A 24,601-nucleotide genomic window follows, 5' to 3' on the forward strand; every position below is an offset into this window, starting at 1 on the left:
GTGCTTATGCTGTGATGCTAGAACACCCTCATTGCCTAATACCATCACTGATTCCTGCTGATTGCTTACATAGTAGATGTGTGAGGGAAAGATCCAGTCTGAGCATTTTCAGTCTAACTTTGTTCTTTTTTATTCAGTGAGAAGATGATGAAGACTATGGCCAACAAGAGCGTACCAGATGGTGCAGGTAAGTCTCCCAATGGATTTGTAAGGGAAGCCTTATAACTGTATCAATTACCTGGTGGGTTCTTTAGAAATTTCAGGAAGACTCTTCCCCAAGTATCTCTCCAACTGACACCTGAAATTCCTGATTATGGATTAATTCCTCTGGATTTTAAATGAAAATACTCCTGGGAGAGGTACCTCATAAAGTTGTTAAGATCATAGAATGCTAGAACTATAAAGGGCCTTAATGATTTTTGAGTCCAGGGGTTCTTTGCCTGTGATACATGGATTCTCAAGTGAGGATCCATGGCCTTGGATAGAGGAAAAGCTGCATTTTTTTCTATTGACCTCCAACTCAAGTTTAGCATTTCCTTCAACTATTTAAAACTTTTATTCTGAGAAAGCATCCATCACACACACACACACACACACACACACACACACACACACACACACACACACACACACAAACAGGGTTAAAAACTCCCAATCTAATACAACCCTATCATTTTATAGATGAGGAAGTTGAGACCTAGAGAGTGGTAGTGACTTTTCCAAGGTTCCATGGCCACTGAGTTACTCAACAGTTATTAGAACCCAAGGTTCCCAATTCCCCAACAAGTGTAGCATTACTAAGGTCTTGGTATGAATGAGGTTATGGACTTCCTTTTTCAAGACAGCAGCTATCGTGAATGTGATGCCATGTCTAAAAGGTAGAAGGAAAACCAAAGGATGAAAAAGAGCATTCAACTAGACCTGGGTTTGAATTTTAACTCCATTGCTTAATAGCTGGGTGACCTTGAATAAATCACAAATCTCTCTGAGCTTCAGTTTCCTCATCTATAAAAAATTTTTTATGCCACACATATTTTTGTATACTTCATTTATATAAATATGATTCATTTAAAGAATTAAATCTGAATAGGAGCTAATTAATCATTTAGGTGAACTGAAACTGGAGTTTCTTAGAGACAATGAAGATACAGTATGTATCAGTATGTATCTGAAGATTTTTTTTTAAAAACCACCCAAGTGGTCATGTTTTTCCTCTTCTCTGGAAAATTGCTTGGTCTCTTGGGGAAAAGAGTTGCACATCTGGCAGATCTCAAGGCTAATATTAACTGGACTCTCTACCCCACAAGCTTCTTGTGAGGTAAGTGTCTCTTAAGCTATGGATAAATGGGAGGCGGTATCACCCCTTTTGCAAATTTCCCAGAAGTCATCCCCACAGGTTCCTCTCTTTGGGGAGTGCTCCTGTGGCTTCTCTACAGGACTAGACAGTCATGCCACATGGCTGTTATCAAACACAATTTCGTCCCTTCTCAAAAATGAATCATCTCTCCTATCCAAGTACCCTCATGTTTCACAAGTGAGGTTAATGGAGACATGGAGAGAATATCTAGGGGGAGAAAGGCAAAATAAATGGATCGCATTCATTAGGATTAATATGTGACTTCTGTGGGAAAAGGGCAGAGGAGTTTAATAGCAGTTAATTACATTCGGTAAGAGTTTCATCCTGCCAAATGCACTGGGAGAATTCACTTAGCCTCTTTAGCTAGTGCAATCACCAGAAAAATGAGCTCTTTCTCCCATCAGGTTAGAGTGAACCTGCAGGGCTACATTTAAAGGATAGGATGCGAATTTTGCAGCAGAGGTTCATCAGAAGAAAATATGATCCATCAGGATGAAACTATATAATTTGCGGGGCTAAATTTACCAGTTCAATTCCCCATCCCTTTCCATCGTTCATTTCACTAATATTTATTAAATGCCCACAAATTGGCTTCGAAGAAAGGCCTGCCCATGCCTTCATCATGATGTGGAGAGAGATGATTCTGGATTCTTGAAAACTGTCAGCAGAACACAAATTCTGGCCTGTCTTCCATAAATACATAAAGGCTTGGGAAACTCCCATTGTGGAAATTCTATTCATCAGTACAGATAGCAACATGACCTATAATTTTATCTACAGTAGAGCTGAAGTGACTTTCTCACACTCACATAACTCACATAGTGTCAAAGGCACAATTTGAACCCAGGTCCAAGACTAGCGTGCAATCAACTTTGTTCTGTAGCCTCTCTGGGTCTTACCAAGCTGGAAGGGCTTTGAGTATGATGCTGGTGCTTGACTCTATCTCATAAAGGATCAGCCTAGCTAAACTCAGAACTTATCTACAGATGGTGAAGGCTTTTGGGCTATAGTAGCTCATTAAAACTTTTATTAGCTCATGGAGGAGCTCCAATCTGCATTTTTAGAGGGAGTATACACAGATGAAGTCATGGATTCTCCTTAAGACTTCTGTCCTCAAGGAGAATATAGTCTGGCAAGGGAGATAAGACACAAAACCATGATACAGAATAGATATCAAATGCCCAAGGGAGATAATATATATGAAGTGCAGGAAAATTCGTGGGAGGGGAAAATTACTTCTAGCTGGGAAGATCTGGGAATGATTTTAGTCCCTGGTCAAGAAGACTGTGCTTTGGTAAAGCCACTGAAATTTCATTTCTACCACGTAATGAAACAGTACCTAAGGTTCTTTCATAAAGGTCAATTAACTTGTCTTAAGAGCTATTTCTATTTAGTTTAGGGGTTTTCAGTAAAGAATACCCAGCTAAAAACACAAACATAATCCTGAGAATACCTCTCCACAGAGGTATCAGTTGTCGTAGAGATTATGCAGCATCCCAGAAAAGAAACGACTAGACAGGAGGTATTGACCCCATTTTATAGAGGGGCAAATTGAATCATAATGAGGCTAAATCATTTATCATGCAGTATTAGCAGAAGGGAATGAAATCTCTTGAATTCTGAGGGAATATTTTGCCCACTACAGAAATGTCTACATACTTTATATGTTTTTACAGTAACACTGAAGTACATAACAGTCATCAGATGTTGCCACACACTTGGGAATCTGAGAGAGAATATGACCCCAGGTCTTTTGGGTCAAGATGAGGGATTCATGAGCTGGGGTGGGGGAGAGGACAGAATTATTAATCAATCAATAAGCATTTCTTAATCACCAGTCATATGTGCTAAGGCACTAGGATAATTATTGAGGATACATATTTTTAAAAAATAGAATAATCTCCACCTTCAAGACATTACATTCTGTTTAATGGGCACACAAGACCTGCATATATAGAAATATGAAAAATATACAAAAACCAAATACAGTATAATGTTTTGTGGGAAAGGGTGCCAGCAGCTATAGGGATGGAAATAGATATCATATAGAAAGTGGCAGTTGAGCTAATGAGTATTTTAGGGAACAAGAGGTTCTGAGAGGCAAAACTGAGGAGAGAGTCCATCCCAAGCATGGAAAACAATGCAAAGGTACCAGAATGGGAGATAGAATGTCATATGTGAGGAACATGAAGAACGGGGGGGGGGTGTTCCTTGTTTTTTTGCTTTCAGAATGGGGGAGATTTTGGGGGCACCTAGGTGGTGCAGTAGATAAAGCACTGGCCCTGGATTCAGGAGGACCGGAGTTCAAATCCAGCTTCAGACACTTGACACTTACTAGCTGTGTGACCCTGGGCAAGTCACTTAATCCTCATTGCCCTGAAAAGAAAAGAATGGGGGAGATTTGGGCATGTTTTTAAGTCTAGTGAAGATGCCAGAGAGAGTTTGAAAATTAGAGAGAGGACATGATCAAGAGTACATGGAGGGGCAACTAAATGGCGTAGTGGATAGAGCACCAGCCCTGGAGTCAGGAGTACCTGCGTTCAAATCCGACTTCAGACACTTACCACTTACTAGCTGTGTGACCCTGGGCAAGTCACTTAACCCCAGTTGCCTCACCAAAAAAAAAAAAAAAAAGAGTACATGGAGAATGTTGGCCATGAGCAAAGCCATCTCTTTATCAGAGACTAGAGTAGAAGAGGAGAGAAGTTGGTGGGGGGATTGAAGGGTTGAGGGAGAAAACCACAAGAGAAATCATGGTTGGTAAAATCGGTTTCTTCTTATAATCAAGATTAGATTTTTCAGAGATGCCATTTGAAACTTGAGAGATTGTACCTAATGGATAACCCAAATACTACGGTGACTTGAAGGATTGGTATTTGTTCTATGTGATCTATATTGCTGTGTATGTCTCTAGAAATTTGTTTCTCTAACAGATTTTACATTCTAGTGATATTTGCTTAGGCTATTCCTAAAATGGATTTGCATCCTTCCAAATATATACCAATGGATAGCTGAAGGTAGAGGCCCAGGAGCTTACAGAGAAGCATGGAAGTACAAGTTGAAGATTGGGGTGGGGGAAGGGTTCTGTGTTTGGGTTTGGGGTTTTCTTTAGGCAATCCGGGTTAAGTGACTTGCCTGGGGTCACACAGCTAATAAGTGTCTGAGGCCAGATTTGAACTCAGGTCCTCTTCCAGGACTAGTGCTCTATCTACCATGCTACCTAGCTGCTCAATGGTGGTAGTTAGTTACAGGATTGAGAGATCAAAGAGACCAACCTAATGAAGCAGAAGGAGTGTTGGATTTCTAGTCAGATGACCTGAATTTGAATTCCAGCTCTGCTGGTTACTACCTGAGTGGCCTTGGCTCAGTCACTTATTCTCTGAGCCTCGGTTTCCTCATTTGTAAAAAGAAAGCATTGGACTAGGGGGCCTGAAAGGTTCCTACTAGTTTTTTGTTTGGTTTGGTTTTTTGAGGCAATTGGGGTTAAGTGACTTGTCCAGGGTCACACAGCTAGTAAGTGTCAAGTGTCTAAGGCCGTATTTCAACTCAGGTCCTCCTGACTTCAGGGCTGGTGTTCCATCTACTGCACCAACTAGATGCCCCAGTTCCTTCTAGTTTTAAACCTATGATCCTACTACCTAAAGATCATTTAGTTCAACCTTGATTATGAAAAAACTGAGACCCAGAGAGGGAAGGCGACTAGTCCAAGGTCATACAGTAAAAAAGAGAGCTGAGATTTGAACCCAGGTCTTCTGATTCCAAATCTAGGACTCTTCCAGTACAATGTAACTGCTTCTACCTAGACACATCTGAGAATTGACTGTATTCTTAATATGTTACTATTTATTTGCTATAGTTTGCTTTTTATTTTTAATGAAAGTCTTAAAGATGTCACATTTCTCTGGAATTTGGCTATAATATTCCTAGGAGTTTTCCTTTGGGGATCTCTTTCTGGAGGTGATCGGTGGATTCTTTCAGTTTCTATTTTAGCTTCTTCTTCTAGAATTTTAGGGCAATTTCCCCCGAAAATATCTTGGAAGATGGTGTCTAAGCTCTTTCCTTGATCATGGTTTTCAGGTAGACCAATAATTTTCAAATTATCTCTCCTGAACCTATTTTCCAGGTCAGCAGCTCTATTTTTTTATTCATTTGGATTTGCTTTATTGTGTCTTGGTTTCTCATAAAGTCACGCAATTATTTTCATCAGAGAGCTTTTGTACCTCCTTTTCCATTTGGCCAATTTGACTTTTCAAGCTGTTGACTTTTTTCTCATATCTTTCCTGCATCCCCCTCATTTCTCTTTCCATTTTTTCTTCTACCTCTCTAACTTTATCTTCAAAGTCCTTTTTGAGCACCTCTGTGGCCTGAGTCCAATTCATATTTTTCTTGGAAGCTTTAGATATAGGGGCCCTGATGTTGACATCTTCCTCTGAGGGTGCCCCTTGGTCTTCCTTGTTACTGAAGAAACTTTCTATGGTCCTCACCTTTCTCTGTCTGCTCATCTTGCCTTTCTTTTACTTGACTTTTAGCTCCTTAAAGTGGGGCACTGTTTCCAGGCTGCAGTATCCCAAGCTTAAGAAGTCCCAGGTGGTATGATTTAAGGAGAATCAGGTTCTTCACTCACCCGGCCTATTCCCTGGTCCTTAGATGACCCCAGACCAACTTGCTAATGAACCAGCTTTGTGTGTTGTGGCGGTTAGTTCCGACAAGCCTCTCACATTTCTCAAAATCCAAGACTGTTGGAGGAGGCTCTAGGAAAATTTTGTCCCCAGTTGGCTAGAGAAGCAATGACTTACAAATAGGAGATGGATCCTAAAGTGTTTGATTGGGGAGGGATCTTAGACGTCATTCAATGCAGGGGTTGACAACCCTTTGTGTGTGTGTGTGTGTGTGTGTGTGTGTGTGTGTGTGTGTGTGTGTGTGTGTATGTGTGTGATGGACTCCTTTGGCAGCCTAGTACATACAGCCTGTGGACCCCTTCTCAGAATAATGGTGTTGGGGTGTTTTTTGTTTTTTGCGGGACAATGAAGGTTAAGTGACTTGCCCAGGGTCACACAGCTAGTAAGTGTCAAGTGTCTGAGGCTGGATTTGAACTCAGGTCCTCCTGACTCCAGGGCCAGTGCTCTATCCACTGCGCCACCTAGCTGCCCCAGAATAATGTTTTAAAGGACCAATTCACAGACTCAGAACAGTTGATTTTGCTCTACATCCCTTACTTTACAGGTGAGGAAACTGAAGTCTAGAGAGATTGTGTGACCTCACTTGCAAAGCACATAATTGCCAGAGGGGCCCTATCTCCTGGTCCATTGCACTATCCATTGTACCACACTGTCTCTGGTCCCATCCTGTGGTTTTGCAACTTTTTGAGAGCTCCTCTCTCTTTTTCCATAAATATGGCCTGAGGTTATGGCTGTACTGTGATGGGGCTCAGACAGTATTCACATACAGTTGGGCGAGTTGCCAGTAGGACCAGTCTGATACCAGCTGGCACTCATGGATGTCGTGTGGTTTAAAAGGCAATAGGGGGACTGGACTTGATGACCTCTGAGGTTTCTTCTTCTTTTTTCTTTCTTTCTTTCTTTCTTTCTTTCTTTCTTTCTTTCTTTCTTTCTTTCTTTCTTTCTTTCTTTCTTTCTTTCTTTCTTTCTTTCTTTCTTTCTTTCTTTTTTTTTTGCAGGGCAATGAGGGTTTAGTGACTTGCCCAGGGTCACACAGCTAGTTAAGTGTCAAGTTTCTGAGGCTGGATTTGAACTCAAGTCCTCCTCAATCCAGGACTGGTGCTTTATCCACTATGCCACCTAGCTGCCCCCTGAAGTTTCTTCTATCTCTGTCAGTCTTTGATTCTGTCATCCCTGATTTTAATTTGCCTTAAATACATTCTGTTTTTAGTTTTTTTTAAAAAAAATCCAACTGGGTCAAAATAGAGATCTGCTAACTCAACCTTTCCAAATGAATTTTCAAATAAACTAAATAAAATCTGATTATTAGCTATACTAGAGCCAGTGTGGTTTAGTGGATAGAGTGCTGGCTTCAGTGTGGGGAAGGTCAGGTGCCAAGTGGTGCCTCTGACCCAGATTGCCTGTGTGAGCCCAGGGAAGCTAACCCCCCAGGCAGCTCCCTAAGACAAGAAAGTGCAGAGAAGGAGCTGATCTGTGTTGGTAAAGGGAGTTCCTTAGGATCTCTCCATTGATCACATCATATCTGGTATCATACATACATATATATATACTATATCTGTATATAAACATGAATATACACAAATATATGTCACATGCATATATGTATTGCATGTGTGTGTGTCTAGATATAGGTAGGTAACACCCGATTTTAGGTTGAATTTGATTTCAGATTGAAGATGAAGAGTCCACGTAAATCAATGGGAAAAAATGCCCCACTTGGATTAAGGAAACCTGGGTCTAAATCTCACTATGTAACTAACCATGGACAAATCTCTTAACTTTCTGCACCTTAGTTTTCTCATATTTAAAATGCGGATCATATTCCTTTTGACTGCCTGACTCATTGACTTGTTGTGAAGAAAGCACTTTGTTCATCCTTTAAAAGCCAAAGAAATGCAATTATTCTGTTCATCCCAGTCCCCCAGCACTCAGACAAGGGGAGATGATTTGTGTACCTCCCCACAGACTTGTCACTTGCTGTTACCATTTTAAAGCCTCGTCAAGACTTTTTTTTTTTTTCAGGGCAATGGGGATTAAGTGACTTGCCCAGGGTCACACAGCTAGTAAGTGTCTGAGGCTGGGTTTGAACTCAGGTCCTCCTGAATCCAAGGCTGGTGCCTTATCCACTGCGCCACCTAGCTGCCCCCTCGTTAAGACTTTAAAGTGGAAAAAGAATGACTCTGTTTCTTCTCTTGGTGACAGTGGAAACTGACAAGGCTCCTTCTCTTGAATTTCTTCTTTAGTTGAACTCAAAGGGCAGCTGATGGTGCAGGAGTCCAGAAGACCCGTGTTCAGATCTAGCCTTAGACCTTTAGTAGCTGTGCAACCTCTTTCTACCTCAATTGTAGAACAGGGATAGTAGTAGTACCTACTTCCAAGAGTTGTTATGAGGATCAAATAAGATAATACTTGGTTTTTTTCTTTTGTTTTTCGTCTTCTCCTCCTCCTCCTCCTTTTTATTGTACTATGTTATGGAAATGCTTGTTTTATTCCATAAATTAAAAATAAAGTTTAATTTTTTAAAATGACTAGGGCAGCTGGGTGGTGCAGTAGATAAGGCACCGGCCCTGGATTCAGGAGAACCTGAGTTCAAATCCGGCCTCAGACACTTAACACTTACTAGCTGTGTGACCCTGGGCAAGTCACTTAACCTTCATTGCCCCACCCAAAAAAAAATATCATGGAATCAGAAATGACTATACATAAAACTGCAAATCTGTTGTGCACAACTTGCTATTCCTTTCAAATATACAACAAAATTATCATGTAAATTTCTTTTTTTCTTTCTTTCTTCCCTTCCCCGTCCCGCCCTCCCACCCTAGAAATGGCCCCCATTAGACACAAATAAGTATATATATTTTATGCATTTTAAAACATTATTTTGAAAAAAGAGTTCATAGGCTTCACCAAGCTACCAAAGGGGTCCATAATACAAAAAAAGGTTAAGAAACCCTCAGACTGTTGGGGATAGTGAAACAGAATGGGTTCTAATGCCAAACCACTGCCTTTTTTGAGTTTGTCCACATGTAAATTAAACTTGTTCTCCCTTATGCCAATTAGGAAATCACAGCTGCTAGCAGAGGCTGGGGAGAAGTAGGCCTGGCCCTCTTTTCCCTGCCTTTGCATAACATTACACTCATTTTCTGGGTTTGAGTAATCTGGCCCTTTGTGCATAACCGGGTACATCAATTACTTTGATTTCCCATTTAGATGAAATGGAATTAAACATTTCAATTCAAGATGAAGGCAAAAGCCAAAGTGCATATTTTATTCTATTCTTTTGGACATAACTCCTTCAGGCTCCCATGTATCACTGAAAAAAGCAATAGTCATACATTAGCTAGAAAGACTGCCCTATTTTTTTTCCCAGCCAAAAAGCATTTTATGCAACACCTCTGAGGTTGACCTTTCCAGTTAAAGGTTAACGAGGGCATCCTGCTCTCCCACTGTACATCCTTTGGCAGTCAGTGTGGTGTCAAAGATGGGATGCCAGGCTGGGTGATCAATGGCGCTGACTCAGGAGGGCATTTCCTGTGTTCTTTTTTTCTGTAGACTATGAATTATGGAAAGGGGGGGGGAGAAATCCACATAAAGAAGATACAATCCCTCCTGCTTCTTTGTCTCTTGTTTAAGTAATTCCTGGGTTTTAAGAGAATGGGGGGGGCGGTAATTTGATAGCTTCAGCATTTATACTATGGCAGGTCATCTAGGAACTAACTGGTAGCCCAGATGAACTATTTACCAATATTCTGTTTGTTTGAATCCAGTGGGGCTTGGGGAATCAGAGAGTTCGGCCACCCTTCAAGGGATGAGGCACTTTGAGATCCTTGGCTCCCATCCTTGAAGTCATTGCTACTCTTCACAAATATTCAACATGCCCTTCCTGTCATCATTCTGCTGAGTCATAGGAACATAGTATTAAAACTGAGAGACCACTCAGGAGTCATTTAATCCACCTGCACTCATTTTACCAGTGAGGAAACTGAGATCCCAAGAGGTTAAATGACTTGCCCAAGGGAACATGGGTAGTTTCAAATTTGAACTTGTGTCTTCTGACTCCAGATCCAGTGCTTTTCCACCTCCTCTACTATCTACTCAAATGACTCCTAATATTTAAAATTCTGTAGCTTAATAAATTCCAACAGGGATTTATTTGCCTGAAGGAAAACAGTAAAGCAGGCAATGTCTGTCTTTCTTTCTTCTCCTCTTCTTTCTTTCCCCTTTTTCCTGGTGTCTGCTCTGTGCTTCTGGAGCCCAGTGGGTACTTAGTCTTTCTCTACTTTTAACAAAACTTACACTGGGGTAAAGATTCCAAATAGCAGCAATTTCCTGTTAGTATGATTTTAAGTCAGTGTATTGTCTCTGCCGACCTCCTACTCAGGATTGTGGGCCAATCCTGCCTCCTAATAAGAAAGACCAGCTTTGCTTTTCATTGAGAAAAAAACTTGTTTTAATGTTCAACTCTGAGCTTGAGTTTCTTAAATTTGCCATGCTGGGTCCCTCTCTAGAATGCTTAAATCATTTCCAATTGCTCTGTCATCTTTCTAGAGCTTATCTCAGTATTTCTTCATCACATTGCCTGGAATTATCCCCCCAACTGTTCTAAGCTGTCTCCCAGATCTTATTGCTACCTTGATTTTTCCCCCCCTTTTATGATTGTATCTATAATAATTTAGCATCTTTGAGCTTTTTTTTCCTAGTATTTGATGGAATTATGGGATTTAGAGCTGAAACAGCATTTTCCCAACCCAACTGTCTCAGTTTACAGATGAGGCAACTGAGGATAAGAGGAAGAAATTGAAGTACCTAATGCTGTACATATGGAAGTAGCAAAGCTAAGATTAGAACCCATGCTCTGAACTCTTTACTTTTCACAATGCTGTCTCAGTGGTCTGATTTATTCATTTTAGTAGAAAATTAGGCCAACCCTCCCCCAACCAGTAAGATTCTGCTAACTGCTTAATTCCTCACTTAATGGAATGTATATATTCTAGAAATTTTTTCAATAAAAAAAACTTTTAGCTCAAAAAGACTTTCCCCAGGAATTGTTATAAAATTAAAAGTATTTCTTATGGAGAAATTATGGTCTTGGGTGTAGCAAAATTACATTTAACAAGAGAACATGTATTAAAATCAACATAAGGGGGCAGCTAAGTGGTACAGTGGATAAAGCATCAGCCCTGGATTCAGGAGGATCTGAGTTCAAATATGGCCTCAGACACTTGACACTAGCTGCAAGACCGTGGACAAGTCACTTAACCCTCATTGTCCTGCAAATAAAATAAAATAAACATAAGAAAATAATGCTCTGATTAAGACAAATAATACTCAAACATTAATAACAACCCTCTGATGTTCTCAAATTTTGATTATGCAAAAATATTAAAAGTAAAATGCGGGGGCGGCTAGGTGGCGCAGTGGATAGAGCACCGGCCCTAGAGTCAGGAGTACCTGAGTTCAAATCCGGCCTCAGACACTTAATACTTACTAGCTGTGTGACCCTGGGCAAGTCACTTAACCCCAATTGCCTCACTAAAAAAAAAAAAAGTAAAATGCGGGGGCAGCTAGGTAGCACAGTGGATAAAGGAACTGCCCTAGATTCAGGAGGACCTGAGTTCAAATCCATCCTCAAACACTAACCCTCATTGCCCTGACCAAAAATTTTTTTTAAAAAAGTAAAATACATATAGTACCTTACTTAGCAGTTGGATTATCTGCCTTATATATGAGTCCTCTATAGTGATCTCTAAATCTTTGGCAATTAAGTACCAGTTTCAAACTGTTTAAATACTTAATTTATGTCCCAGGTAATTTTTTTTTGGGGGGGGAAGGCAATTGGGGTTAAGTGACTTGCCCAGGGTCACCTAGCTGCCACCCAAGTAATTGTTTTAAACTTCTGTATGTTTTTCCCATTACTTGAACTTATTGCCCCCTTTCCAGACAGCTCTACCTAGTAACCATGGCACAATTCCTCATTATATCATCAGGTTCAAGATGATAAAGAGTACATGAAGCTAATTACTAAAATGTCCACTTAAAAATGGAACCTTGCCCCTCCCCTCATCCCTCCATCCACTGGGATATGCAAATAGAGTGTGCCTTCCTTGACTGTTCTGTTCCCAACCTAATAATTTATTTATAACTGTTTTCCACCAATCAAAATACTCTTTTGTGAAGCCTGGCAAGATGATCAGTATTGTTAGACGTTAATTAGTTGCTTGCCTTTGGTAAAGCATACTCTAAGGGTATTTCAGCACTATTCCTATCAGGAGACATAGGCTCAAGTTGACAAGTATGAGATGGTCATGGGGATATAGATTTAGAACAGAAACGGACCCAACTCTATAAATTGGAGAATGAATTTGTTTTAGGTTGGGGAAAGTTGTGTGTGTGTGTGTGTGTGTGTGTGTGTGTGTGTGTGTGTTTTAATTGAAGATAAAAGAACAATATTCTTTCAGTGATGCCATGTGCTTACAGATCAAGGAATACCAGGGTCTCCAAAAACTTAAGTTGAGGGTCACCCAGAGGGCAATGGAGAAGTGTGTGGTGGATGTCATAGGCCATAGTGCATCACCAATCAAGAATTATACAAGAGCAGCTGCATAAAAGATATCAGAAAGATGTACCACCAAAAAAGAAAGTAGGCTAGTCATGTGGCAAGAATGAAGGGTAATACCATCAGAGCCTGTGTGCTCCTTTGGTATCCCTTCAATGTCAAGAGATCCAAAGAAAGGCCCCAGTTGTTTAAATTTGCCCTGTCCCTGAAAGATTTATAAGGGAACATGTTCAAAAGTCATACAGAATGAGCAACACAAGTGGGTTGCAATGTGCATCAATGTAGGGAGTACCTGCATTGATAAGATCAAATAACCTTTTTAAGAATCAAAAAGGAGACCTGAGAATGTTTGAAGGCAGAAGGGAAAGATTTCATAGATTGAGAGAAAGAGAGATGAGAAACAAAGCAAGGTTCCATGAGGGGCAAGGGTGTGGCTGGAACAGGTCTTACCAATGATTCTTTTTTCAGACCCTCTGAGGTACCTGGAGTTTGGGGGGTGGGGTGGGGATGGGGGTCAAGTAACATGCTTGACAACAAGAAAGAATATTTATTTCCATTGTCATAGAAGCTGATGTGTTGCACCATAGTGTCATCAGGTTAAAGGGCAATGGATCAGAAGCCCAGATGGTACCCTTTGCTTCCCAAAGAAAAAGGCCACTTCTCTTTGATGGAGGGCAGGGAGGGAGAGTCAAAGGAAGATGAAGACTCAGGAACATCTTGAGATGGAGTGGGACCAGAAAAGGAACTTAGCTCACTTGGCCTTGATCTCAGTAAAGTAGGAAAGTGGCTCTCCTCTGTTGAGAGTTCAGGTGTCAAGGCTATGGTTGGAGACTCGAGAAGAACAGACAAGACTTGGAAGTACTTCTGTGGGGAATGTGATAGGGAACTAATAAAGAATGAATAAAAAAACTGTCATGCAGCTTCAGGGCAGGAATCATGAATTTTTGGGAAATTTCTTTAGCTGGGTCACCAAAAAAAAAGCCAACATGCAATCATTTCCTTTTCTTTTAAGCCAGAATATTAATTTTTTTGGAGCAGTACCTTGGCAACCTATTGAACAGAAAACAAACAAGTACCAAGTCATTTTGGAGTGTGACCAACATAGCAGACATAGCTTGATCAGGACAATGAAATGAAAAATTATGTCTTTCAAGGGCTCGAAAACCAGTTAATAGAAGATACTGTAGAACAGGGGGTGTCCAGTGGCTCAAACAGGTAGGGTATATACCCATCCCTGGCCAAAAAAACTCCTCAAATCACTATCCCATCAAGTAACACAATCAAAATGGGGCTTAGGAGTCTTGCTTTCTGTTTTTAAGACACAGAGGGAAAGCCAAATTTAAGATTACATTTGGATTCACTTAGACAACGACCTCTCGGTGATCAGAAAATGATGAAATGTCTGGGGAACACAGGATTTAGAGGTGGAAGAGACCTGAAAGGTCAGAGAGCAAGAGGAGCGATGGGTAGAGAAGTTGAAGTAGAAGTAGATTGTGGGGTGGGGGGCAAAAGGGCAGATTTGGGTTTGATGTAGGGAAAATGAAACATCCTCATCGACCAGGGCATCTCACCAACTCTAGGCCCCTCCGCCTCTCTCTGGACAGTTCCTCTCCTCCCAAGAGACATTATTCTAGGAAAGGAGAGACTCCAATTTGCTATGGTAGATGGATTTGGTCTATGGATTGGGAACTGGGTGCCCTGTCCACTTTAGTTTTGTTTTGTGATTCTAGGACGAGTTCCTAAAAAATGAGTATAAGGACAAGGCTATGAGGAAACTCCGTCATTCAGCACAGTTTCAGATTTAGTTGATTGGAGAAATTGCCTTTTAAGTTTTACTGGGTTGTACAAGATGAGGAGGGAAATCTGACAGACCCAAATGCTGCTTATTCCCTAGGTCCTGTCTGGAAAGGAGAAGGGTGTGCGAGATTAACTGATACGGAGCTATTACTGCTGGGAGGCCTTGGCCTATTTAAAGACTTCAACTCTGCCCTTTAACAGGAAAGGAAACAGAAAAGCCCATTCAGAAGTGTGGGCGTGGGTGTGATTAATCTGACTCAGAGACTGCTCTGCTAGCCCTTTCCTCGGGACTGTATTGTTTTTAGGAGCAGTTTGGGAGATGGGAAAGAGGAGAGAAAACTTCCTCTTGCCTGTAGAAAGAATTATTACTGGAACTCCACGCCTGTACAGACACTGACACCTCTTCCCCATCCCACCCCCACTCCCTAATATAAACCCACATTCTCAAGATCTTTGGGTATCTTTTAAAATCAGGCTTCAGGATCACCTTGGCCAGTCTCTGACCTCCCTTGGGTGTGCTTACAAAATACATAATTTGGGCCTAGAACCCTAGACTCAGAATCCAGTTGGAATCCTGCCTTGGGTATTCATTAGTAAGTAGTGTGACCCTAGGCAAGTCAGTTAAATTCTGTGCCTCTTCATCTGTAAAAGAAAGGAGTGCAGGGGCAGCTAGGTGGCGCAGTGGATAAAGCACCAGCCTTGGATTCAGGACGACCTGAGTTCAAATTTGAACTCAGACACTTGACACAACTAGCTGTGTGACCCTGGGAAAGTCACTTAACCCTCATTGCCCTGCAAAAAAAAAAAAAATTATAAAAAATAAAAGAAAGGAGTGCCTAGTCTTAATGAGCTCTGAGGTCCCTCCCTTTCTGCTCTGAAGCTACCATCCTAAACATAAAGACGATTCCTACACCCCCATGCCTAATATTGTGCTTGGAACACAGGAGACATTTAATAAATACCTTTTGATTGCTTCAGTCAGTAATTGCAGAGTAGAAAGCAACAGGTGTGAGACAACCTGAGAAGACTGGTCTTTTCGTTGCCCTATTTGATATAGAGAATTTAAGATCGTACCTCCTTCTGGAGAGGTCTGAGCCAAGGTCACATCTCTTCCACTGGTGTTAGCAGCCCTGAGGCATTCTGGGAATATTCTTTGAGTCTTCTTTTTAGTTCTATCTGCATGCCTGACCCAAACTCCAGGGTATCTGAGCAATAGAGGGAATTTTTCTAATACATGTGGTTTGTTAGGCATTGGAGACTTTAAAAAAGAAAAACATTATTATTATTATTATTATATCATATTACATACTTAATTGTTATTGTTGTTTTGCTTAATGTAATGGATAGAGAGCAAGTTTGGAAGCTACAAATATCTAGGTTCTAGTCCCACCTTTGATACCTACTGTCTGTCGGACCTTGGGCTTAATTTAACTTTGCAGTCCTCTAGGGAACTCTCTAGACTATATGTGACAGAGAAGGTGTAGACCTGCATGGGGAGATGGTGGTTCCTCACTTAGGGAGTTCCCTTTACTGATGAAATTCCAGGTTCAATCCCTGTTCCTTAATTCTGCAAGGCATATTTGCAGTATTACTTGCCCCCCCCCCCTACGTTGGATATGGGATCATAGATTTAGATCTAAAAGGGACCTTGATGGGTCCTCTAGCCTAAAGCTTCTTAATCTGTGGGTCATGACCCCAAATGGGGTCACGTAACTGAATGTGGGGGTTGTGAAAAATTTGCAACAGTAAAAGTTTATGTATACCTATTTTCTATACCTTTACACCTGGGGTTGGGTAAAAATTTCTTGGGCAAAAAGGGGTCATGAGTGGGAAAAGTTAAAGAAACCGTACTTTAACTCAATCCCCTTCTTTTATAGATAAGGACATTTAGGCCCAAGGTCACACAGTTAGCAAATGACAGACCCAGGATTTGAACCCAGGGCCTCTTTTCAAATGAACAAATGAATGAGAAAGCATTTATTAAGCCCTTCCCATGTGCCAATGATCTTTCCACTGCTTCCCTCAGCTTGTAGTGCCAGGAAGAGAAACAGTGCAAATGGGTTCTTATTCTCTGACATGCTAAGGAATCCCTGGTGTTCTTCTTTCAGGAACCCCTCATGCTTCTGGTGGGAAGACTACTTTAGCCTCCCAGGAGCCCAGTGTCCTCTTCAGTCAGCCCCCCCCGGCCGGCTCAACAGCAATCCAGATGAGCCTGTATGACATGAGGCGAAATGTGTCTGAACTCCGGCTCCAGCTCCGTCAGATGAGGGAACTCCAGGTATGAGGCCTAAGCTGACTAATGCACCATGCTTCTTGTTGTTGTTTGTCCTTTGTTTTCTAAGTGCACCAATGACATTGAATTGAATTGAATCAAGGCAGAATTGCACAGTCATCAGCCTCACTCTCTCTTCCTGAGTCATATAGTTATCGAAGCCTTTTTCGTTCCTACCACATCTTCTCTGCTTCATCCCTATTTACCCTGGACTGGTTTTTTTTTTCCTTCTTCATCTTTCTGCTATGTGGAAAGACAAAAGACACAGAAGTACAGACTTAATTGATGGAGAAAATTTGACTTTTAAGTTTGACTCAATTGTGTGAGATAAGGAGGAAAATCTTATCAGCCAGCCTTAAAAATGAGACTTCTTTAAGTAGGACCTATATGGGGGCAGCTAGGTAGCGCAGTGGATAGAGCACTGACCCTGGATTCAGGAGTACCTGAGTTCAAATCCGGCCTCAGACACTTGACACTTACTAGCTGTGTGACCCTGGGCAAGTCACTTAACCCAAATTGCCTTACTAAAAAAAAAAAAAAAAAGAAAGAAAAAAGAAAAGTAGGACCTATATGGGAATATATTGAGATATATTGAGAGCTATATTGAGACATAGCTCTAAGACATACAGTGTGTGAAGTTAACTGATCTAGCTCTTCCTATATACAAGGAAGCTGTAAGTCATACAGTATAGGAAGTTAACTGATCTAGACCTTCCTATATATAAAGGAAGCTTTGGACAGTGCCAAAAGGCCACCAAGAAGCTTCTGCCCTGTCATTCTCTGTCAGTTTATCCTAGATGTCCAGAGAGCTGTTTAGGGATTGGTGTAGGCCCCCATAAAGAAAGGATGAATATGAATAATACAAAGAAACATGACAGTCCTGACTGATGCCAAGTGAAGGGAGCAGAACAGAATCAGTAGAATGAGCAGTGGCCTCAGATGGCATAAGCCCTTTGGAGATGCGAAGGCTAACGGGAGAAACACCTGCATCAGGATCGAAGGAGACTGTTGCAATAGTTCAAGCAGCGATGGGCTTGAACTAGAGTTGTTCCTTTGGGAATAGATGAGGAGGTAGCCCATCCCTTTTATCATGCTCTGAGCAACAGGAGCTAATTCCACCTCTCAGCCCTCAATTCTCATATATTTAGTCCTTCAGAATCATGTACCTTCAGGGCCTTGCTAGATTGAGTGGATATTCCTTATTTTAAATGTAGGGAGATTATGCATGTCTAATTCCTATGTGCATTGTGTATCTACATACGCACATATCCATACACTAAATATAAGATCATTTTGATGGGGAGGCATGGACAGCTGAGAGAATCAGGAATGGCCTTGTGTGGGTGGCGTGTGACACCAGTATCTGCAGGTCGCAGTGACAGCTCTTTGCTCCAGCAGATAAGAGCTGAGAGGGTTTGCACCTTACCAGAAATCCGTTTAAGTGACAAGGCCTTGATTCTATTGCGGCAGCAAATTCTTTTAAATTGCTTTTGCATAAAAAGAACCTGTCTCTTCCTCCTCTCTGCGCATTTCAGTGACTTGCCAAACCTTTTTTTGAGCTGCCTTGGGTTCATTTGTATCCTGGGTGTGCTTAGATGTGTCCATATTTGTCTTGTCCATCGGAATGTAAACTCCATGAAGACAAAAATTTGCACCTTTGTACCTCTAGCTCTTGGCTCAGTGCCTTATCATATACATACCTGTTGGTTGTTGATTGATTGAATTAAAACAGAGCACCTAAAGATTGAATTTAACATCAAGACAACCATCCTAACTATATAACTTATTTTTTGGTCTTGAGTCATAACAAAAATAAATTACATTTATTTAATGCTTGGCATAAATTATCTCCTTTAAGTCTCTTGTCAACTACGATGCATCATCTAAAGCAAAAGCCACCTATTGTCAGCATCCTTGGCCATTCTGACTCTGAGCCCCGCAAAAAATTACTGCCATAGACTAAGACACCTCTGAAGTTGGTAGTACAAGAATGCAAAGTATACCCACTTCGCAGATGAGAAAACTGAGGCTTGGAGATCCTAGGGAACTAATCCAGCATTATACCCAGCTAGTAAATGGGAAGCCAGCCTGCAAAACTGTCTGCTGACTGAAAAGCCAGTGCCCTCTCCACTCTACAAAGCTTCCTTCTCCTCTAGCTTTTACTGGGTTTCCAGATTTGGTAACTAATTAACAAAATATGTAGTTACATCCAAGAGTTCATTTGGGCAGCAGCTTTGGAAATCGTATTTATTTCTGGGCCAGGCAGGGGGAAAATAGACATTTTGTTTCAGAGCCTTCATAACCTCTGCATGCTTTGCCCTCCTTCCTGTTGTCTGGGTTTATAATCTGTTCAATTTACTTCTCCCTGGGACTTCGGTGCTTTCCTTTTGTACAACCTATTTAAGACAAAAATAGTTTAAAATAATTAAGCTACCTCAGCACCAATTCTCCTTCAGTAAGTATATAATATTCCAGGAAATGAGAGCCACCCAAAGGCTAGTGGAAATTCAATGATGTGGCTGTCATTAGTGGTATATGGGGACTCACTAAAATAGCCTTGAAAGTACAAAATGGAATTAGAAATTCAAATACACTCTGAACTATGTTATAAAATGGTGAGACTGCTTGAAATCCTCTGTGCTTGGCAACGGACTACAGTAATTAGATAATTAAATCATAGGAAAATCCCAGGCTTGCAGAGCATATCCTATTTGTAGATGAGCATTTCGTTTCCAGAATTGATGGATTATTCTCAGCAATAGAAACTTGATGCAGATGTTGGAGAGGGGAGGGGAGGGGAGGAAGTGGGAGGGTAGAGAAGAGGAGGGAAAGAAAGGAGAGGGGAGGGAAGAGCATGGGAAGGGGTAGCTAGGTCTCACCAGGATCTGGATAGGCCAGGGAAGAGGCAGCCTGGGGAGGGAGGCCAATGGGACATGTTTCCAGTGATTGCTCTTGAGGCTGAAAAGTCCTAGGGCTGCGTGTTTTCATACTCCCAGTAAAGGCTGTTTGTTCTTCACTGATCCTACCTCCACCAAAAGGAGAAAGATGAGCAAAATGAGGTATTTTTCTTGGGGCAAAGACACACACAGAATTAGTTCAAGACCTGGACTCCAGCCTCTTCTTCTCTTGTTAAAACAATAAGACAGCATTTGTAACAGTTGTGTTCACTATGTAACTAGAATGTGTAGCAGACAATAAAACATTTAAGAAACAAAGGATGATCCCCACCTTCAAGAAACTTATACTGGGACAGCTAGGTGGTGTAGTGGATAGAGCACTGGCCCCGGATTCCTGAGGATCAGAATTCAAATCCAGTCTAAGACACTTGACACTTGCTCGCTGTGTGGGCAGGGCACTTGACCCCAATTGCCTCACTAAAAAAAAAAAACAAAAAAAAAAAACCAAACCCTTAGATACCAGTGATTCTCCAGTTAATTGGTACTAATGAGGACGCAACAGATCCTGGATTTTTTTTTTCCAGTAATAGTCTATCTTGAAGAGCATTCAGTGTTAGTTATGGAATCCAGTAAATAGAACACTGTCTATAGAACAGCAACCATTTATCTAGGCCTCTAAAGTTTGCAAAGAGCTTCATCTAAGTTATTTCATTTGGTTCTCACAAAAACTCTGTGAGGTAAGGTATTAATATTATGTTCATTTTATGTGTGTGTGTGTTATATACTTATCCTGATTTTAGATATAGGGAAACTGAGGCACAGAACATTTACTGGATTTGCCAGGGTCACTTAGCTAATGAATATCTGAGGCAGGAATTGAACAGGTCTTCCCCAACTCGGGTCGCTCTAGTCCCTTCACCACCTAGCTGCCTCCATGTGGTAGGATTAAGTATCCAACGTTCAGTAATGAATCTTTAATTTCCATGATGAATTTGTTCTTAATTTTATTTATATTATTCTAATCTTATAAAACAAGCATTTCCATACCATAGTAGAATAGAAAAAATATGATAAATATATCATAAAGTTGTCGTGTAACTTCTTTTATTTTCCTTTTTGTCTACCCCCACCCCTATCCTAGAGATGCCTACCATTAGACACAAATGTACGTGTGTATGCATCATGCATGTATTATGTATGTATATATGTATTTCTATCTGAATGAGGCAATATTTTGTAGTAAATAGAGCACATAGCCTCAGCCAGTAAGAGCTAGGTTCAAATCTCACCTCTGACACTTACTAGTTGTGTGACCCCAGGCAAATCATTTGACCTGTCAGTCAACTAGGCAATTCTAAATCAGGGGTCCTTAACTAAAGGCCTTGAACTTAAAAACAAAAACAAAGTCATTCTTTTAACACTTGTATTTCATTATGTTTCCTTTATATTTCTATGTATTTTATTTTATGCATTATTCAGAGAGAGACTCCACCAGGCTGTTAAAAGGGTCCAGGACACATGAAAAGGTTAAAAATCTCTGCTCCAAGATTATAATTTGCATTGGTAGAGGGAGTTTCATCATCTGGGGATCATTCTTTGTAGAGATATCTCTAGTCCTGTCTTAATCCCATTCCCTTACCTCACCCCTATCTTTAGGTCAAATACTATAAACTAGAACTATGGCAGCTTCTCTGAATTTATTCCTGGGTGGGGTCAGACTAGGGGCTGCGCAAGAGAAGAGGTTATCTAGGAGGGACTGATTTGAGGAAGTGCTTTGTCATTTTTGTCCATTTTTCATATATTCTACCTAGGTGCTAAGCTCTCTTATTTCTGCCTTGCTTCAAGACTGCAGGTGCTTGGGGCAGCTAGGTGGCGAAGTGGATAGAGCACCAGCCCTGGAGTCAGGAGGACCTGAGTTCAAATCTGACCTCAGACACTAAACACTTACTAGCTGTGTGACCTGGGCAAGTCACTTAACCCCAATTGCCTCACCAAAAAAAAACAAAACAAAAAAAGATTGCAAGTGCTGTCAGCACCTTCTAAATTCAATCACCTGAGACAAAGGCCAGACTGCCCTACCTTAGTTACAGCTCTGCCTTCTATTATAAAAAAGGAAACTGGGTACTAGAGAGAAAGTAATTTGCCCCAGATCCTGTGACACTAAGTGCATGCTCTTCAAGTATGCCATGCCATCTCTCTACCTCTGGCTACTTTCTCCCTCTCTTAACCCTGTAAAGTAATACAACCAGGTTGGTATGAGACATGTCCTTTGTCCAAAATGCCAGATTGAGATGGTTTCTCCTAAGGCAGTTTCAGGGACTGAGAATCAGCTACTTGTTTTCATTTTGCCCCTGGGCTGAGGGAGAAGCATTCCAAAGAGAGGAAACTGTGGGCTGCCTCTGGATAGAGCCCAGGACAGAATGAGCTTGCCCCTCACCCTGCTACCCACAGTCCTCTATCTCCTGATAAAAGGGAGATGATTCTGCACATATTGTTCCATTTATTGAGACTACAGAAACTCATTATCACTGCTCAGAGGGGATGGGGGTGGAGGGAAGTGGGGGTAATGCAAGATATCAGAGTGAAAAAGAAACAGGCCCTAACAGAGTCCTTGGGTTTGGAATAACAGCAACCTGGGTTTGCCAAGTGATTTTAGGGGGCTTTTGGGGAGAGAATGCCTAACGGATAATGAGCCTGTGTCTCAGTCTGTCTACTCATGCCCCCATGTGGTAGAATTGAAAATGTGCACCTTATAAAGAATTAGCAAGCAAATATACCACTGTCTACACTTCCCAGGGTTTCCTCTTGAAAACCTCTCATTTAAACTTGGCCATCTATGAAGCCACTTATGACATTCAGTCCTAGAATGGCCGAAGGGCAAGAATCATGAACCGAATCAGCCTGTATCCATGGAACAGGATAAAGAAAACTTGGGGCCAATGAGGGGCTTACCAGCCTACCTAGCTCCTGGGGAAAAAGGACTGTGTGCTTCCCTTGTGACACACTTGCTCATCTCTTAGACTCGGACTTATAAATAAGTTGAAGGAATTTCAGAGAAAAGGTAAATGAGTCATTTTTCATATTCCAGCAGAGTGACATGTTTGAAATGGTTTTAGAGCTGGCAAAGATCTTAGAGGTCACCTGGTCCAACCTTCCTCCTCCACCCCCATTCTAAGCTGCAGGTCCAGCCGCCAAGCATTTGCATCAGTCTTCCTGCACACCTGGAATGCAGGCTCTCCTCACCTGCATCTTCTTTTAGACTTGTTAACTCCTTTCAAGGTTCTGCCAAAGGGCCACAGGAAACCTTTACCGATATCAACTAGTTGTAAGCATTCTCCCCTTCATGTTCATCTGCTTATAATGTAGTCTATCCCCACCCCTATTGCAATAGTGTTCAAGGTGGAAGAAACCATAAGAGTCCAATCTTCACTGCAGAGAAGGAAAACAAGATCCAGAAATTTTAAGTGATGCCCAAGTAGGCAAGTCTGGATTGGAACCTGGCTTCTCTTATTTCAAATCCAGTCTGTCCTTCAGGGCCAAGGGTGTTTTTATCTTGTGTATCCCCAAAGCTCAACAGTGCCTTGCCCCATAGCAGAAGCTTAATAAAAGTTTAAGTTGAATTGAGTTGCCTAAGGTTTCATTGGCTAAGACCACGTATTTTTCTACTGACTAAACTTAATCTCAGAAAGGTTAGATAATCTAGGCTTCTTGATTTAGAGTCAAAAGGGATCTTAGAGGAGGGTATCTTGTAGAGAGATTACGTTCCAGGCATCTAGGTGAATTTGGTGGATAGTGTGCAGGCCTTGGAGTCAGGAAGAGCTGAGTTCGAATGCTGCCATGAACACCTTTTAGCTATGTGACTCTGAGCAAGTCACTTGTGCCTCAGTTGCCTCACCTGTAAAATGGGGATGATAATAATAGCACCTACCTCACAGGGTTGTTGTGAGAAACCCATGAGTCAATATATGGAAAGCCTTTGCTATATAAATGTTAGGCATTATTCTTAAGTGGCTTACCCAAGGTCTGAAAGGGCATCATTGTCAGAGATGCCACGTGATCCTAGGTCCTCTGAATCCAACCACACCATACCACCTTAAAATACTTTGTCAAACCCCTTTCTCTTGCTTATAAAGTTTGGGGGCAAATGAAGACAGCCCATTTTCTTTTGCCCAGCAAAAATCATGACTAGAATTCGTGGGTTCAGATTGTAAAGACCTGGACAGGTGAAAGCACTGAATCTCCATTCCTTCCTTCCAGCACAAGAGGGTACTGATCCTAGCAAATGAAAGGAGAGAGGCCTTCTCATAGCTGAGCCCAGCCCCATTCCCCACCGTCCACACCCTCTTGTATTCTTCCTTACATGCTCATGGGGGAGTACAGCCAAGTAAAATCATAGGATGTCAGAGCTACAAGAAATCTGAGAGACCATCTCATCTCAATTTTTCTTTTACACATTAGAAAAGTGAGGCCCAGAGAGAAATGACTTCCCTATAGTCATGTAGTTAGTCATTACAAAGCTGGCACTGGTCCCCAAGTCTCTGAACTATACTCAGGGCCATCATCTTTACCACTCTTCTCCCTATCAACAGGTTATCAGCCTGGCCTGGGTATCAAGGCTCCGACCCAGGAGAGAAGGACCAGCCCCTGGTAGGCCATGCCACCATCCATTGGTGACCATTCGGTTACACCTTTGGGACCCCTTGCCAAAAATCCCATCAGCTGTCTAGGCTATCTTGGAGAGATCCAAAATTTGGATTTTAGATCCAAAGATAAGTCAGAACAAATGTTTTAATGCCTCAGAAATACATGTACCTATCTATCTGCATAATCATTCAAGTCAGTTTCAAGAATTTCCTAAAAGAAAAATTAGAGCAACTTTAGCAATTAAAAAAAATCAACAAACACCCTTATAGGATTAGAAATGTGGGGCAGCTAGTTGGCGCAGTGGATAGAGCACTGACCCTGGAGTCAGGAGTACCTGAGTTCAAATCCAGCCTCAGACACTTAACACTTACTAGCTGTGTGACCCTGGACAAGTCACTT

The 24,601-nt window shown here is 41.4% G+C and overlaps 1 protein-coding gene across 4 annotated transcripts in view; it reads left to right on the forward strand.

Annotated features, from left to right (window-relative positions):
• Window positions 1-24,601, forward strand: part of KIAA1217 (KIAA1217 ortholog) — a 587,997-nt gene that overhangs the window by 524,488 nt on the left and 38,908 nt on the right. For all 4 annotated transcript variants that reach the window (XM_043968401.1, XM_043968404.1, XM_043968405.1 and 1 more), the window contains 2 exons: window positions 138-187; window positions 16,498-16,667. In XM_043968401.1, coding sequence (XP_043824336.1) covers window positions 138-187; window positions 16,498-16,667 — 220 coding nt within the window. The remainder of the gene's footprint in view (window positions 1-137; window positions 188-16,497; window positions 16,668-24,601) is intronic.

Source organism: Dromiciops gliroides, chromosome 5 (assembly GCF_019393635.1).
Source record: "Dromiciops gliroides isolate mDroGli1 chromosome 5, mDroGli1.pri, whole genome shotgun sequence".
Classification (NCBI taxonomy): Eukaryota; Metazoa; Chordata; class Mammalia; order Microbiotheria; family Microbiotheriidae; genus Dromiciops; species Dromiciops gliroides.